General features: G+C 44.7%; 1 protein-coding gene across 2 annotated transcripts in view; it reads left to right on the top strand.

Annotated features, from left to right (window-relative positions):
- The window catches only part of Wnt8b (Wnt family member 8B), a 48,139-nt gene extending 37,014 nt beyond the window's left edge, over positions 1–11,125 (top strand). For both annotated transcript variants that reach the window (XM_069993739.1, XM_069993733.1), the window contains 5 exons: positions 5,785–5,818; positions 6,561–6,699; positions 7,801–7,926; positions 9,067–9,209; positions 9,343–11,125. In XM_069993739.1, coding sequence (XP_069849840.1) covers positions 5,804–5,818; positions 6,561–6,699; positions 7,801–7,926; positions 9,067–9,209; positions 9,343–9,888 — 969 coding nt within the window. In that variant the 5' untranslated portion in view covers positions 5,785–5,803 and the 3' untranslated portion in view covers positions 9,889–11,125. The remainder of the gene's footprint in view (positions 1–5,784; positions 5,819–6,560; positions 6,700–7,800; positions 7,927–9,066; positions 9,210–9,342) is intronic.
- Positions 11,126–14,215: the final 3,090 nt, after the last annotated feature.

The following is a 14,215-nucleotide window of genomic DNA, read 5'->3' as shown; positions in this document are numbered from 1 at the left end:
CTACCACTTGAGCCACAGTGCCACTTCCGGCTTTTTTCTTTTTGCTTATGTGGTGCTGAGGAATGGAACCCAGGGCCTCAGGCATGCAAGGCAAGTGCTTTACCACTGAGCCATCTTCCAAGCCCCTTAATGGTATTTTTTTAAGCACAAACGTTTCTAATTTTAAAGAATCTCATTTTTTCTTTTTTGTTTTATGTGTTGTTGTTGTTGTTTTTTGGTTGCTTATGCATTTGGTACCTCTGAAAACCATTGCTTAATCCTAGGTCACAAAACTGTATGCATTGTTCTAAGAGTTCTGTAGTTTCAGCTCTTTAGCTTCCTTTCCTCCTGTCATTTAGATCAATGATTCATTTTGAGCTAATTTTCATATAAAGTGGGAGGTAAGGATCCACCTTCATTTTTTTTGCACGTGGATATTCAGATATCCAAGCACCATTGATTGTAAATGCTAAGGATAGGTAGGCTTTAGAGAACAGCATGTACAAAGGCATAGCAGCATGCATTCATGAATACACAGGAATAGTAACTGGCTCATCTTGACTATAGTATGTAGTCTATGGACAAATAGGTATCTTTCGGGATGGATGAAACTGGAAAGACATGCAGGATAGATTATGGAGGGAGTAGAGTGCCAAAAGTTGAAAAACACCAGAGTCAGGCTATTTTAGAAGACGGATCTAGCTGCAGACTCTTGGCAGGGTTGGAATTAGGTAAAGATTCTAAGATATAAATCAGTCAGTGGTACTTCTACAGTGGCTTAGATCAGAGGTCAGAAGTAAGGATGTAATGGTGAACAGAAAAGATGAACCAATGTGTAAACAAATATAATACTGGCATCCTCCCCACAGTCTTTGTAACTGATTGGAGAATGAGAGCTTATCAGAAGAAACTTGGGAAATTAGTGGTTCCATCATCAAAAATCAGTGTAGCTAGGAGCGAATATACTAGATGTACACTCTTTACAAGCTGAACCATTCTCTGTAGGGAAATTTAGTGTTTGTGTAGAAATATAATTCTAGATCTCAAGATAGAGGTGAAGATACATAAAGATTTGGGAGTGATCACATAATTATGGCACTTAAAACCATTTTTATAAAATGAGGTGAGCCTTCCTTTCCTCCTGTCATCCATCTAGCCCTCTCGGATGATATTTCTTGCTGCTTCTGTTGACTTATTTCACTCTCTCATTCAACAAATGGTTATTAGATGCCTATAATCCCCAAGTAATATTCAAATCACTATTGGTATAACACAAACCAAATTTAAAAAGTCTGCTTTATTAGAGAGTACAGTCTACTGGGAGGAAACAAATTGTAAACAAATAAATAGCTATAACCTAAAGTGTACTTTAAAAGTGCCATAAACACAAAGCAGAGGATGGGAGGGAGAAAGTTACTTTTTTTTCTTTTCTTTTGCAATAGTGGGGATTGAACCCAGAGACTCAAGCACACTAGGCAAATGTTTTACAACTGAGGTAATCCCCCAGCTCTTGGAGTTGACAATATTAAATAGAATAATGAAGGAAAGCCTCAAGAAGAATGAGTCTCCTAAACATTTTTGCCTGAGTTGGCCTTGAACAGTGGTTGTAATCTTACCATCCCAAACATCTAGGATTATACGAATGAGCCACAGTGCCCAACCATGGTCTTTCTTAAAGCTGGATATTTTGAATATAAGTAAACTGGCCCTGTGATTCAAATATGTCTTCAAGTATCTCAAGGATTAACAATAACACAAGTCATAGAAATATCCAAATGAGCCCTAGACTCTTAGCATAGATACTAAGGAGGCTAAAATCTAAGGATCACAGTTCAGAGATAGCCGGGCAAGAAAGTCCATGAGACTCTCATCTCCAATTAACCAGCAGAAAACCAAAGTGAGGCTGTGGTTCAAGTGGTGAGCAATAGCTTTGAGCAGAAAAGGCTCAGGGACAGCACCCAGGTCCTAAGTTCAAGCTCCACAATCGACAAAAAAAAAAAAAAAAAAGACTTACAGTTTTGTTCCATGAAAAGCACTTAATTCAATTTGATTAATTAATCCACTTGGCTAGACCAGGATATCATACAAATCTTTATATGTAACAGGAACTCCTAGACAAGGAGATACCTCTAGAGCTTCTGCCTTTCACTCCCTTGTGCCAAGGTAGAATCATCTCCTGGGAGAATCTTTACCCAGGCCTATGACAAAGCTTTGTCTTTTGTCACTCAAGTTGTGTTTGTTGTTCTGCTTTCTTTCCCAACAATGTCTACACTAATGGTGATGGGGAATTAATCTGTATCTGACCTGGTAATGTTCAAATGTTTCAAGGATTTTCCTGACATAAAGATTGCCCTTCTTGGGGCTGGGAAGGTGGCTCAGTGGTAGTGCTTGCCTTGCATGCATGAGGCCCTGGGTTCGATTCCTCAGCACCACATAAACAGAAAAATCCAGAAGTGGCACTGTGGCTCAAGTGGTAGAGTGCTAGCCTTGAGCTGAAGAGCTGAGGGACAGCTCCCAGGCCCAGAATTCAGGCTCCATGACCGACCAAAAAAAAATAAATAAATAAAGATTGCCTTTCTGAGTCTGAATACGTACTGTTATTGAGAGTTCATCATTTTATGTACACATCTAGATATGTGTTCATGTGTGTATGCAGCTGATACACCAGTCTTTAAGGATAAGAAATCCACCTCCAAACTCATCAGAGCTATGTCAATTATGAGAAGACAATTTAGTAGTTTTGAACTTCTTTCTGTGTTTTGCTGGCATGACCACACTTTAGAGTATTTTTTTTTCAGGTGATTTGGCTCTGTCCACCAAGCTTTAAAAGGCAGGGCTTTGTTTTTCTGGCTTCTGTAGTCTTCTATGATTTTCCATAACTTTTTTCTTCCAGACTCTTTTTTTTATTGTGAAAATACTGTACAGAGGAGTTACAATTACATGGGCAAGATAATGAGTACATTTCTTATCAAGCATTGTAGCCTCCTCCTTTGTTTCCCCTTCCCATCCCTTCCCATCCTCCCTCCCCGCCCCCTTTTCCATCTTCTTAAATAGAAGCCTCTAGTTTGTTAATATTGTTTCTGGAGAGCTAGTTATTTTGTAGGTATGTGTGTGTTACCTGAAGAGAGATCAAGTAAGCCATTTGACCTCTAACAAAAGAACTGATTAAACTCAGTCTTCTTTATCTTCACTCCCCTTTCTAGTGACATTTCAGTATCTTATCAGCCTTCAGAATTCCAAGGGTACAACCTACACAGAACAGCCCATAATGATTCCCAGGTTACTTTCTTTCTTTTTTTTCTTTTTTTTGGGGGAGGGGGAGGTCCGGTCGTGGGGCCTGAACTCTGGGTCTGGGCACTATCCCTCAGCTCTTCAGCTCAAGGCTAGCGCTCTACCACTTGAGCCACAGCTGTGGTGCTGAGGAATCGAACCCAGGGCCTCATGCATGCAAGGCAAGCACTCTACCACTGAGCCACCTTTCAGCCCCCCAGTTTACTTTCTTATAATGGAAAAATAACTTATTTTGATTAATTTGAAATTCCCATTCTGAAGTCATTCTCCAAAACTCCACCATTGCCGATCACACATATATGTACATAGATACATGTATGTGTACATATGTATATATGTGTGTGTATAAAAATAAGTGTAACTTTGAATTTTTATAACTATAGATTTTCAAAAGCTGCAAAGAAACTTTCTTTTTTTGGGGGGGGGGGTCCAGTCGTGGGGCCTGAACTCTGGGCCTGGGCGCTGTCCTTCAGCTCTTCAGCTCAAGGTTAGTACTCTACCACTTGAGCCACAGCACCACTCCTGGCTTTTATTCTTTTTTGCTTAAGTGGTGCTGAGGAATCGAACCCAGGGCCTCATGCATGCAAGGCAAGCACTCTACCACTGAGCCACCTTCCCAGCCCCTGCAAAGAGACTTTCAAGGGAGCCTCATGCATCCTTTCCACAACCTCCTCTAGTGTTAACATTTTACAACTGTTGTACAAAATCTTTAGAGCTTATTCACACTTCATATTTCTACCTAAATTTCTGGATGCATGTATTCCTATATAAGGGCATGTGTGTATGTTGATGTAGTTTTGCCATGTATGTGCTCCGGTATAACTACCACAGTTAAGACACTGAACCTTATCATCACCCCATGTTCCTCTCTTTTTGTGTTTGCTAGTTCTAGGACTTAACTCAGGGCCTTGTGTTCTCACTTGGCTTTTTTGCTCAATCCTGATGTTCTACCACTTGAGCCACATCTCCACTTCTGGCTTTTTACTGGTTAATTGGAGATAGACTTTCCTGCCCAGCTGCTTCAAACTGTGGTCCTCAGATCTCAGCCCCCTAAGTAGGTAGGATTACAAGTGTGAGCTACCAGTACTGGGCTTCATGTTAATCTTTGTAGCCACTTCTATCTGCTCATTCTAATACCCCAGCAACTGCTAATCCATTCTCAGTCCTATAATTGCATTATTTCACTATTGTTACATAAATGACTCATATAGAATGTATCCTTTTGAGGTTGACTTTAATCATTCTGGTTTCCTTGAGTTGTTGTGTTTATTAATAATCCATTCCTTTCTGTTTTTTGTTGATGGTATAGTTGTGCCACTGGTTTAGGATTTTGTTTTTGTTGTTGGAATATTGTGTTTCATTTTGTTGATGCAGTGCTGGGGATTGACCCAGGGCCCTTGAGCATGCTAAGCAATGCCATAATTTTTTTTAAACCATTTACCCTTAAAAGGACATTGGAGTAGTTGCCAATTTGGGACTTTTATGCATAAAGCAGAATGGCCACTAGGGAACAAAGGCCCGAGTAAAAGAAGTTGTTTCCTTGGGATGAATACCCAAGAGTGCAACTGTGGAGTCGTGTGGAAAATTCATTTTTAGTTATAAAAGGAAAAAAAAAAACAACTTTTCCAGAGTTGGATTTTTAAGATAGCCATCTCACTGTTCAGTTCCTCCTAGGTAGAAAAATATCCTTTTAAAGTCCCATGGATGGGATGGTAGGGGAAAAACAGAGGAGACAACAATGCTCGATAGGAAATGTACTCATTACCTTGCTCATGTAACTGTAACCCCTCGGTACAGTATTTTTACAATAAAAAACATACAAAAAATAAAGTCCCATGGAGCCAGAGAAACCTGGATCCAAAGCTCAGTGACCTTGAACATATGTTTAACTTTATTTTTGAGTTCAAGATTCACTATTTGCAACAAAGGAAGGGTAACATTGTCCAAAGAAAAAGACTAACTAACTTGTGAAATAGTAACCCCTCTGTACAGCTCCTTAATAATAACAACAAAATTATATTTTAAAAGATTCACTATTTGCAAAATAGAGACAATAAGTCTTGAGACAGGAAGTATTTAGCAATACTAACAAGTAAAACACCAAGAGTAGTGTGTGGTATACAATCATGACAGTGTGTGCTATACAATCATGACAGTGTGTGCTATACAATCATGACGGTATGTGCTATACAATCATGACAGTGTGTGCTATACAATCATGACAATGCCAGCTCTCTTTCCCCACCCTATACAAAATAATAATCAAACATTATTTTCTATTTTTATGGCACTAGAAATTATAATTTATTTTCAAAGTCCAAAACTATACTACCTTTATTCATATTCTTTTTTGCTTAGTTATCTTTATTAAGTCGTTATACATAGATATTTCCTTAGTAAAACTAGCTTCCCTTTCTTCCTATCAATGATACTTGATGGCATAATTCTTCCAATTCTTGGAGGGAGAAACAAGCTGTTGTCTCTCCACTGTACACTAGTATTTTTTTCTTTTAGGTCTGTGAACAATTTCCTGATGACAGGCCCAAAGGTAAGGGAAAACTTCTTTGAGTAATTCAACATTACTGATTTTTAACCTGACAGCTATCAATTTCTTTTCATTATAGCCACATCTTTTATAATTCTGTAGTAGATGTTATACATAGAAAACCTAAGGCACAGAGAGAGTTAGGACCATGCTTCAAAACACAGGGCCAATTAATGCCAGAGCCCAGGTAAGACTAAAGGGTATTTACTCTGACTTTATAGGCCATACTTTCAAGGAACAGAAGTCACCAGCCCTGCTGTGTCAGGCTGCAAAGTCATACATCCTTCTCCATGCATTGGAGGGATGCATTTCCCAGGCAATTCCAATGAAGAAAGAGCTTGACACAATCCTGCATGAAAGAGGATTTCCAGATCCAAAGTGTTTTCTTCCAAGTGGGCAATGGAAGGAGAAGGGCTGAAACTTCATGAGCTGCAGCTCATTTAGAGAGGCAGTTTGCTACAATAAATAAAGACTAGTGGGAACTAGAGTCTGATAAAACTGACTTTCATTCCTAGTTCTGCCATTTGCTGAGTACTTCACCTTCCCTTTCTCAACTTCCCAATCTATACAATGGCCCCTATTTCACAAGATCACTTGTAATATTAAATGAGACCATTTGTATAAAGGACTTACTCAACCATTATTTTGGAGGGATGGGTGAGTAGGCAGGAAGAGAGGTTGTGTGGCCAGTTTGGGGGAAAATACTTCCTAAGTTCAGGCTAAATTTGACTCTCTGTTCCTCTAGGCTTATCTTATCTACTCTAGTAGTGTGGCAGCTGGTGCCCAGAGTGGTATTGAAGAATGCAAATACCAGTTTGCCTGGGATCGCTGGAACTGTCCTGAGAGAGCTTTGCAGCTGTCCAGCCATGGTGGACTCCGCAGCGGTAAGGAAAGCCTGGTCTCAGCATCCTGGACCCCACTGGTCACAGTTTGGAGCCTAAAGGATGCCCCACTTTCTTCTCCATATACTTAATTGTCACTTGGTCTCCTTTCTCAGGAAATCTCCCTCTTCTGGGATCTCTTTTCTTTTCCATCTTCTCTTTTCCTACCTATGGAATTTTGTTCTTTCTTCCAAATCATCCTCACTGTTCAACGAATGAATCTGCTCTCACCTCGGTCCTATAAATAGCATCCTTGTTCACACAGTTGGCTATGGTTTCCCTCACAATATAAGTGATGTCAGGAGATAGGTCAGAGTCATAATTCATAATTACTCATAGGGTTTTTTTTAGCTCTTTTCTTCAGCAAGCTGAACAGAGAGGAACTGGACAAATGGAAACTAGGACTGAGAACAGATTTCCAGAGAAGAATAGTAACCATATCAATAACTGGAAGAACTGCCCATGAGAGGTCTTTGTGAGACTAGCTATGCATGTCCGTTACAATCTAGTATTCCAGGAGGAAGCAGGGATGGGTTCTTTACCATCTGGCTTCACAACCATGACTTTCCACACTTCTTTCTCAAACTCCCACCAAAATCCCTTATAATCAACAACAATAATAACAATGTCAGTCAACAACAGCAATAATAATGTCAACAATAGTCTAGTCATAAAATGTGCGATCTGAGGCTGGGCGCCGGTGGCTCATGCCTATGATCCTAGCTACTAAAGAGGAGAAGATCTGAGGATTGCGGTTCAAAGCCAGCTCAGGCAGGAAAGTCTATGAAACTCTTATCTCCAATTTAACCACCAGAAAATCATGTGGCGCTGTGGCTCAAGTGGTAGAGCACTGCCCTTGAGATGAAATGCTGAGGGACAGCGCCCAGGCCCAGAGGTCAAGACCCACGACTAAAAAAAAAAGGGGGGGGGCTGAAGTTAGGGGTAGAGCCGACTGTGAAGGAGGGAAAAGTACATTATGAAGTAGAGGAAATAGGATGGACTAGGAAAGGCAAGTGTAACAATGGCCTTCAAAGGAAGATAACCTGACTGGAATTTCTTGGGGGCCATCCCTTCCTCTAACTCTGGATTTTGGGTTCCTGTTAGCGAATCGGGAGACAGCATTTGTGCATGCCATCAGCTCTGCTGGAGTCATGTACACCCTAACAAGAAACTGCAGCCTTGGAGATTTTGACAACTGTGGCTGTGATGACTCTCGGAATGGGCAACTGGGTGAGTACAGATGTAGGATGGGTGGGTAGTCCAGCCCAGAAAGTTCACTTACAGAATGAAGAACTTGCTGAGTTAATGCTATAATCTTCTAAATATAAGGAAAATCATGGTGACAATTAGTGAATCTATTTGAGCCCAAGCCCCACAGGGTGGTCCTCTTCTCCCATTGAGTGCTTTCTTTATTTAATAACAACAGTAGAGGGGCTGGGAAGTTGGCTCAATGGTAGACTACTTGCCTAGCATGCATGAAGCCCTGGGTTCAGTACCACATACACAAAAAACGCTGGAAGTGGAGTTGTGGGTCAAGTGGTAGAGTGCTAGCCTTGAACCAAAGAAGCTCAGGGACAGCACCCAGGCACTAAGTTCAAGCCCCAGGACTGGCAAAATAATAATCTTTTTTTTTTTTTTTCTGTCAGTTGTGGGGCCTGTACTGTGGGCCAAGGTACTGTCCCTCAGCTCTTCAGCTCAAGGCTAGTGCTCTACCACTTGAGCCATAATGCCACTTCTGACTTTTTCTGCTTATGTGGTGCTGAGGAATCGAACCCAGCGCCTCATGCATGCCAGGCAAGCACTCTACCACTAAGCCACCTTCCCAGCTCCAAAATAGTAATAATAGTAATAATAATAATGACAACAACAACAACATTGGAACACCATGTCTTGCAGACACAATCTTCCTTTCCAGCACAGGGAACTTCCTTCCATGTTGCCTGTCCCGGTGTACTTCTCACTCACCTGCACTGCTTCTCCAATCCTCTGTGTCCTTTCAATTTTGTTTCACATGATTCACTTGTGCCCCTTGTCCTCCTCCAGCACGATTCTTCCCTTTCCCCCACTATGTTGTCCCTGCCAGACCTCAATCACAGGCTGCACACGTGCATTCTCTTCCCACTAAATAGGAGAATTCCATGTGGCAACTCCCTGCATAATTTAGCAGGGGATTGACTGAGACTGAAAGTGGTACCCCAAAGATGGCAAAAAAAAAAAAAAAAAAGGAAAGAAAAAAGAAACCCACAACGAATCTTCTAGACTGAAACAAATCCACCTTTCCTAAACCAAACACCACCACCCCAACCTATTTATAAACAGTGGCTCAGAAAGCTCCTTGCCTGCTCAATGACCTTCCCTGTCCTTTTCCAGGAGGCCAAGGCTGGCTTTGGGGGGGCTGCAGTGACAACGTGGGCTTTGGAGAGGCCATTTCCAAGCAGTTTGTCGATGCCCTGGAGACCGGACAGGATGCCAGGGCAGCCATGAATCTGCACAACAATGAAGCTGGCCGCAAGGTGAGTCCTGCAGGCCCCGGCATGGGTCTGTGGCAGCCTGTGGCAGGCGCGGGCAACTAACTCCTTGCGCTAGCTGGAGTGGCGCCCGGCACGGGCTGGGGGCCGGGCCTCTTACGTTCAGCTCTCCCCCCAGGCAGTGAAGGGCACCATGAAACGCACGTGTAAATGCCACGGTGTGTCCGGCAGCTGCACCACGCAGACGTGCTGGCTGCAGCTGCCCGAGTTCCGCGAGGTGGGCGCGCACCTGAAGGAGAAGTACCACGCCGCCCTCAAGGTGGACCTGCTGCAGGGGGCGGGCAACAGCGCGGCGGGCCGCGGCGCTATCGCCGACACCTTCCGCTCCATCTCCACCCGCGAGCTGGTGCACCTGGAGGACTCCCCGGACTACTGCCTGGAGAACAAGACCCTGGGGCTCCTGGGCACCGAGGGCCGCGAGTGCCTGCGGCGCGGGCGAGCGCTGGGCCGCTGGGAGCGCCGCAGCTGCCGCCGGCTGTGTGGGGACTGCGGCCTGGCGGTGGAGGAGCGCCGCGCCGAGACGGTGTCCAGCTGCAACTGCAAGTTCCACTGGTGCTGCGCCGTGCGCTGCGAGCAGTGCCGCCGGCGGGTCACCAAGTACTTTTGCAGCCGCGCGGAGCGGCCGCGGGGAGGCGCTGTGCACAAGCCCGGGAGAAACCCCTAAGGGTCTCTCCTGCCTCGGGTCCCCTGTTGGTCCTTGGCTTCTTTGAGAGACCCCAGTAATAGAGGAACGTAGGGAAGGGGAGCCTCGCGTTCCCAACCCAGAATTCCTGAGAGGCAGAAACGTCAGTCTCCCCGGAGCTTGCCGCTTTTCAGTTTCCTAGATTCCTCTGCCAGAGCCCACAGCGGGCTCTGCATGGTCTTTGCTACCCACACTTAGGTCTGAGAACTGTTCCTAAGATCCAGCGCTATTGATCTTTTTTTTGGACTAAAAGGAAAATAGGCATTCCTTCTCCCCTGCTCCCTCCACCCCCATTCTAGCTGCCCTAATGCCTGATCTAGCCGACCAAGCCTTGGGACCCGCAAAAACCCTTCCCAGACAAGCAGTGCCCAGGTAAAGCCATAGCCATTCTCTTCCCCCCTCGCCCTGTCTGCTTGCAGCTCTTCCCTATAGCTTCATTTCCTCCTGCAGAGCCCTCTCGGGAATTCCTAATGCTGTCTCTTTCCTCTTTCCCTGTAAAGAAGCCATGAGGAAACTAATCTGAGATGGAGCAAGCCGCAGGCAGAGGTGATTATGGTGGAAGAGAGAACCATAGAGCTCTTACTTAGTGAACACCAACTGTGCTGTTCCTTCTTATGACCTATGTCATTAGTGGATGTTACTGGTGGGGCAGCGACCTTTTTTTTTTTTTTCTTCTGGTCAGTCATGGGGCTTGAACTCTGGGCCTGGGTGCTGGTCCTGAGCTCTTCAGCTCAAGGGTAGCACTCTACCACTTGAGCCGCAGTGCCACTTCCGATTTTCTGGTGGTTAGAGAAAAGAGGCTCAAGGACTTTCCAGCCTAGGCTGGCTTTGAACTGCGATCCTCAGATCTCAGCCTCCTTAGCAGCTAGGATAACAGGCTTGAGCTACCAGTGCCCAGTTTATGACCTTTCTCTCTTTCCTTTTTTTTTTTTTTTTTTAAATTGGTCGTGGGGCTTGAACTCTGGGCCTGGGCACTGTTCCTGAGCTTTTTGTGCTCTACCACTTTGAGCCACACCACCACTTCTGGTTTTCTGGTAGATAATTGGAGATAAGAGTCTCAAGGATTTACCTACCTGGGCTGACTTTGAAATGGAATCATCAGATCTCAGCCTCCTGAGTAGCTAGGCTTACAGGTGTAAGCCACCTGGGACTGGCAAGGGACAGTGACCTTTTTAAACAAGTATCTACACATCTAAGTGGCATGTGTACCTCAGATACACCTTCCCCCCTCCCACCCCCCCCCCAGCAAGAGGTCTTGGAAACTGTAAGGGGAGATTGATTACTTATCATTTCCTATCTTTCGTTTATTTTGGTCAGTTGTGGGGCTTGAACTCAGGGCCTGGGTGCTGTCTCTGAGCTCTTTTGCTCAAGGCTAGTGCTTTACCACTTGGAGCCACAGTGCCACTTCCCATTTCCTATCTTTCTCCCTTCTCTTACCAACCAACTTGAACTAAAAGAGCTTTCCTCAAAGGAGGTTTGTTCCTCTGAGCCAAGATTGGGGTAAATACACACACCTGCTCTTTACCTCCAAGACTGGCCACAGGTAAAAAGGTGAGCCCTTTTGTTTCACTTACTTGGTTCCAAATAGGGATGATTTGGGCCTTTGGATATCCCCCTTCAATAAGGAAACTTCCTAAAATCAAAAGTGTTGCCAGTAGGACTCTCAACACCTTGACCTTTAATTTATTGTAGCCATTGTGATATGTGCCCTTTTCCCCAGGCCCTGAGCTTATTCTGGGGACTCTATGGGTCGGGTGGGGTGGAAAATATAATCTCCACTCTCTCTCCTCCCTCTACCTTGGCTAGATACCATCTTTGTCCCTGAGCCTTGCTTCATTGATGGCCTAAATAGCCTGACTTGACTGAGGCTAATCTGCAAAGGATTAGTAAATCATACACATAAACCTTCCACTAATACCTTTTGCTCAGAACTAAGAGCTTGCTGCTTGTGATGCTTGACTTATTGGTTCCGTTCTCAGAAGGAAGCAGTTCAGGGGGAACTTGTTTATGAAATAGGGCTCTGGGAAAGATGACCCAAACCATAGCAGTCCCTCTATAGCCCAAGGAGCTTTCCAGCCTGCTTCCTACCACAGGCTAATCCTGGGTTTGGGCACCCAAGAAGTTGTTCTGGACAGAACTGGTCAAAACGCTAGACAACCTTATCTCTCTTCTCCCAGAGTAGGAGGGAGTGCAGAAGTCACAAAAGCCAAGGCTCTAGGGACTAGCTAGCCTGGAAGAGTAGTCTATACCATTTTCTATACCAGACAGTGGTGAAGTCAGCCTTATCCCTACACATCTTCTGGTCCTACTTATATCTACTGGGAGAGAGGTTCCTCTGTAGCATTTCCTCCGTACATTTCTCCCAGGCTCTTGGAGCTTCACCCTTATCTGTGCCTCTTGACTCTCCCAAGTTACTTTTCTTCCCTGATCAAGCAGCAGCGCTCACTAACACACTGGCAGAGTCTACTTGGAAGACAGCTAGAAAACAGCAAAGAACAGTGCCGTAAAGGAAAGCTGCAGGCAGTCTCTCAGCATAAAATTGGAATTTATCAAATTCAAGTTTGGTAACTCCAAGTCATGTTGTCAGAAAGTTCTTTCATAAGTTACTGTTTTATATTCCCAAATCGATATGATTGACATCAGATTTATCCCAATTGTATCTAGAAAACATTGCCGAACTACCTTAGATCCGTATTGCCTTTTTTCCTTACATGATCCACTCATTTGTTCATTCCGTAAACACCGGAATGTGATAAACAGCTCACCACACCCCTGCATCCACGCTTCTCATCTAAGCAGGGCTACATCAGCAGGGCTGCGTCCCCTCCACAGGTGGACAGAAGTGCTGGCTAGGAAGATACCTTGTAGGTCAGCTAGTCAAACTCTTTGTGTGTTATTTAAACTGATGCTGAGGAAGATGACTGGCTGGTAATTTAGTGTGGGACGAATCCTGGAACCCAGGCCCCTTCCTTCCCGTTGTGTGCACCTTAGGAGCCATCTGTTTGAGCTTGAGGACAGAAGCAGAGGGGGGTCCTGAGAAGTGACAAGAACACTGGGAGGGATAGGCAAAACACTGTCTCCTTCCTGTCCCTGGCCTGTGAGCCTACACACAGGCAGGGCTTTCTTTTCTTGAAAAGAATCCCAGCCTCAACTGGCCTTAGCAGCGGGTCAGGGCAGAGACAGAGAGAGGGTCGTCCTTGGCGCGCTGGTGGTGCTGCTGCTGGTGGGAGGGGAGGGCAGGCCAGGGCACTTGCCTATTGTGAGTCTGGATTGGATGCTTCCACTCATTCATTTCCTTTTAATTAACCCACATTCCTGGAGGAGAAATATTTATGTTGGCTCCCATAGAGGCAATCCTCAGACTGGAAAGAAGGGGGAAGAAAGCCTGTCTTAGCAAAACAATATCTCTAAAGAGCTCAAGAAGAGAAAATAGGGGAACAAAATGCCATTAAAATAGCCTTCTACCCCCACGGGAGTCAATGAAAACTTCATTTCACATGTTAATCCGCCACTCCGCCCCCTTCTCTTCTCACAACACCTTTTCCGAAAGTGTTTGGGAAAAGTCTTTGCAGTCAGTACACAGCTCCCTGCAGCTCAGACTTCTCCTTGTGTTAGTTCAGGGCCCCAAGTGGGGCTCTCGCTCCAGCAGAGGCTTTTTTCAACCCCCCTTTAATTTAAACAAAGACCTCGGAGTTCATCAACCTCCCACTGAAATTCACAGCTGCTGAACAAACTAATCCCCTCTCCCGGCCTTTCTTCCCTTCAATGGGCTCTTGGCTTCAAAGACACTTTGGGAAAGGACTTTGCTGGGGCTCACACTGCTTCATCAATAGAAGTTAGTGCAAGTATTATCTGAAGAGCAAGTGGCTTTACAAACAAATACAGCCTAACAATCCCTCCCTCCCAAACACACACATCTAGCCTGCAGACATGATGGGATCCACAACAGGATTAGGCTAGTACCCCCTGCTTCACACCCAGGCCCTTTGTGCAGCTGAGCTCAGCCCTGAAGTGGTGTGGAGGAAACCCTGTAGCTGAATATCAGGCAGGATGGACATGGACACACACACACACTCAGACACACTCACATACAAGCAGTGTGGCCACAGATGCTGCAAAGGAGAGTCTTGCAGCCTAAATCTATGGAGCTGGACTTGAAAAGGTTCCTTTTTTCAGCTCTCTTGACTTCTTGTGTCCTCTTCCCAACCTCTCCCTGCCTTCCTAGGGTATAGGGAACAAGACCGAGACGATTCAAAAGACAAGTAGTGGCAAAATAAGACCTAGAGGAGACAATGATTGGGAGATGATG

This window comes from Dipodomys merriami, unplaced genomic scaffold, assembly GCF_024711535.1.
Source record: "Dipodomys merriami isolate MVZ:Mamm:240054 unplaced genomic scaffold, mDipMer1.0.p SCAF_102, whole genome shotgun sequence".
Classification (NCBI taxonomy): Eukaryota; Metazoa; Chordata; class Mammalia; order Rodentia; family Heteromyidae; genus Dipodomys; species Dipodomys merriami.
The sequence above is the reverse complement of the archived record's forward strand: the minus strand, read 5'-3'. Positions and strand labels throughout refer to the sequence as shown.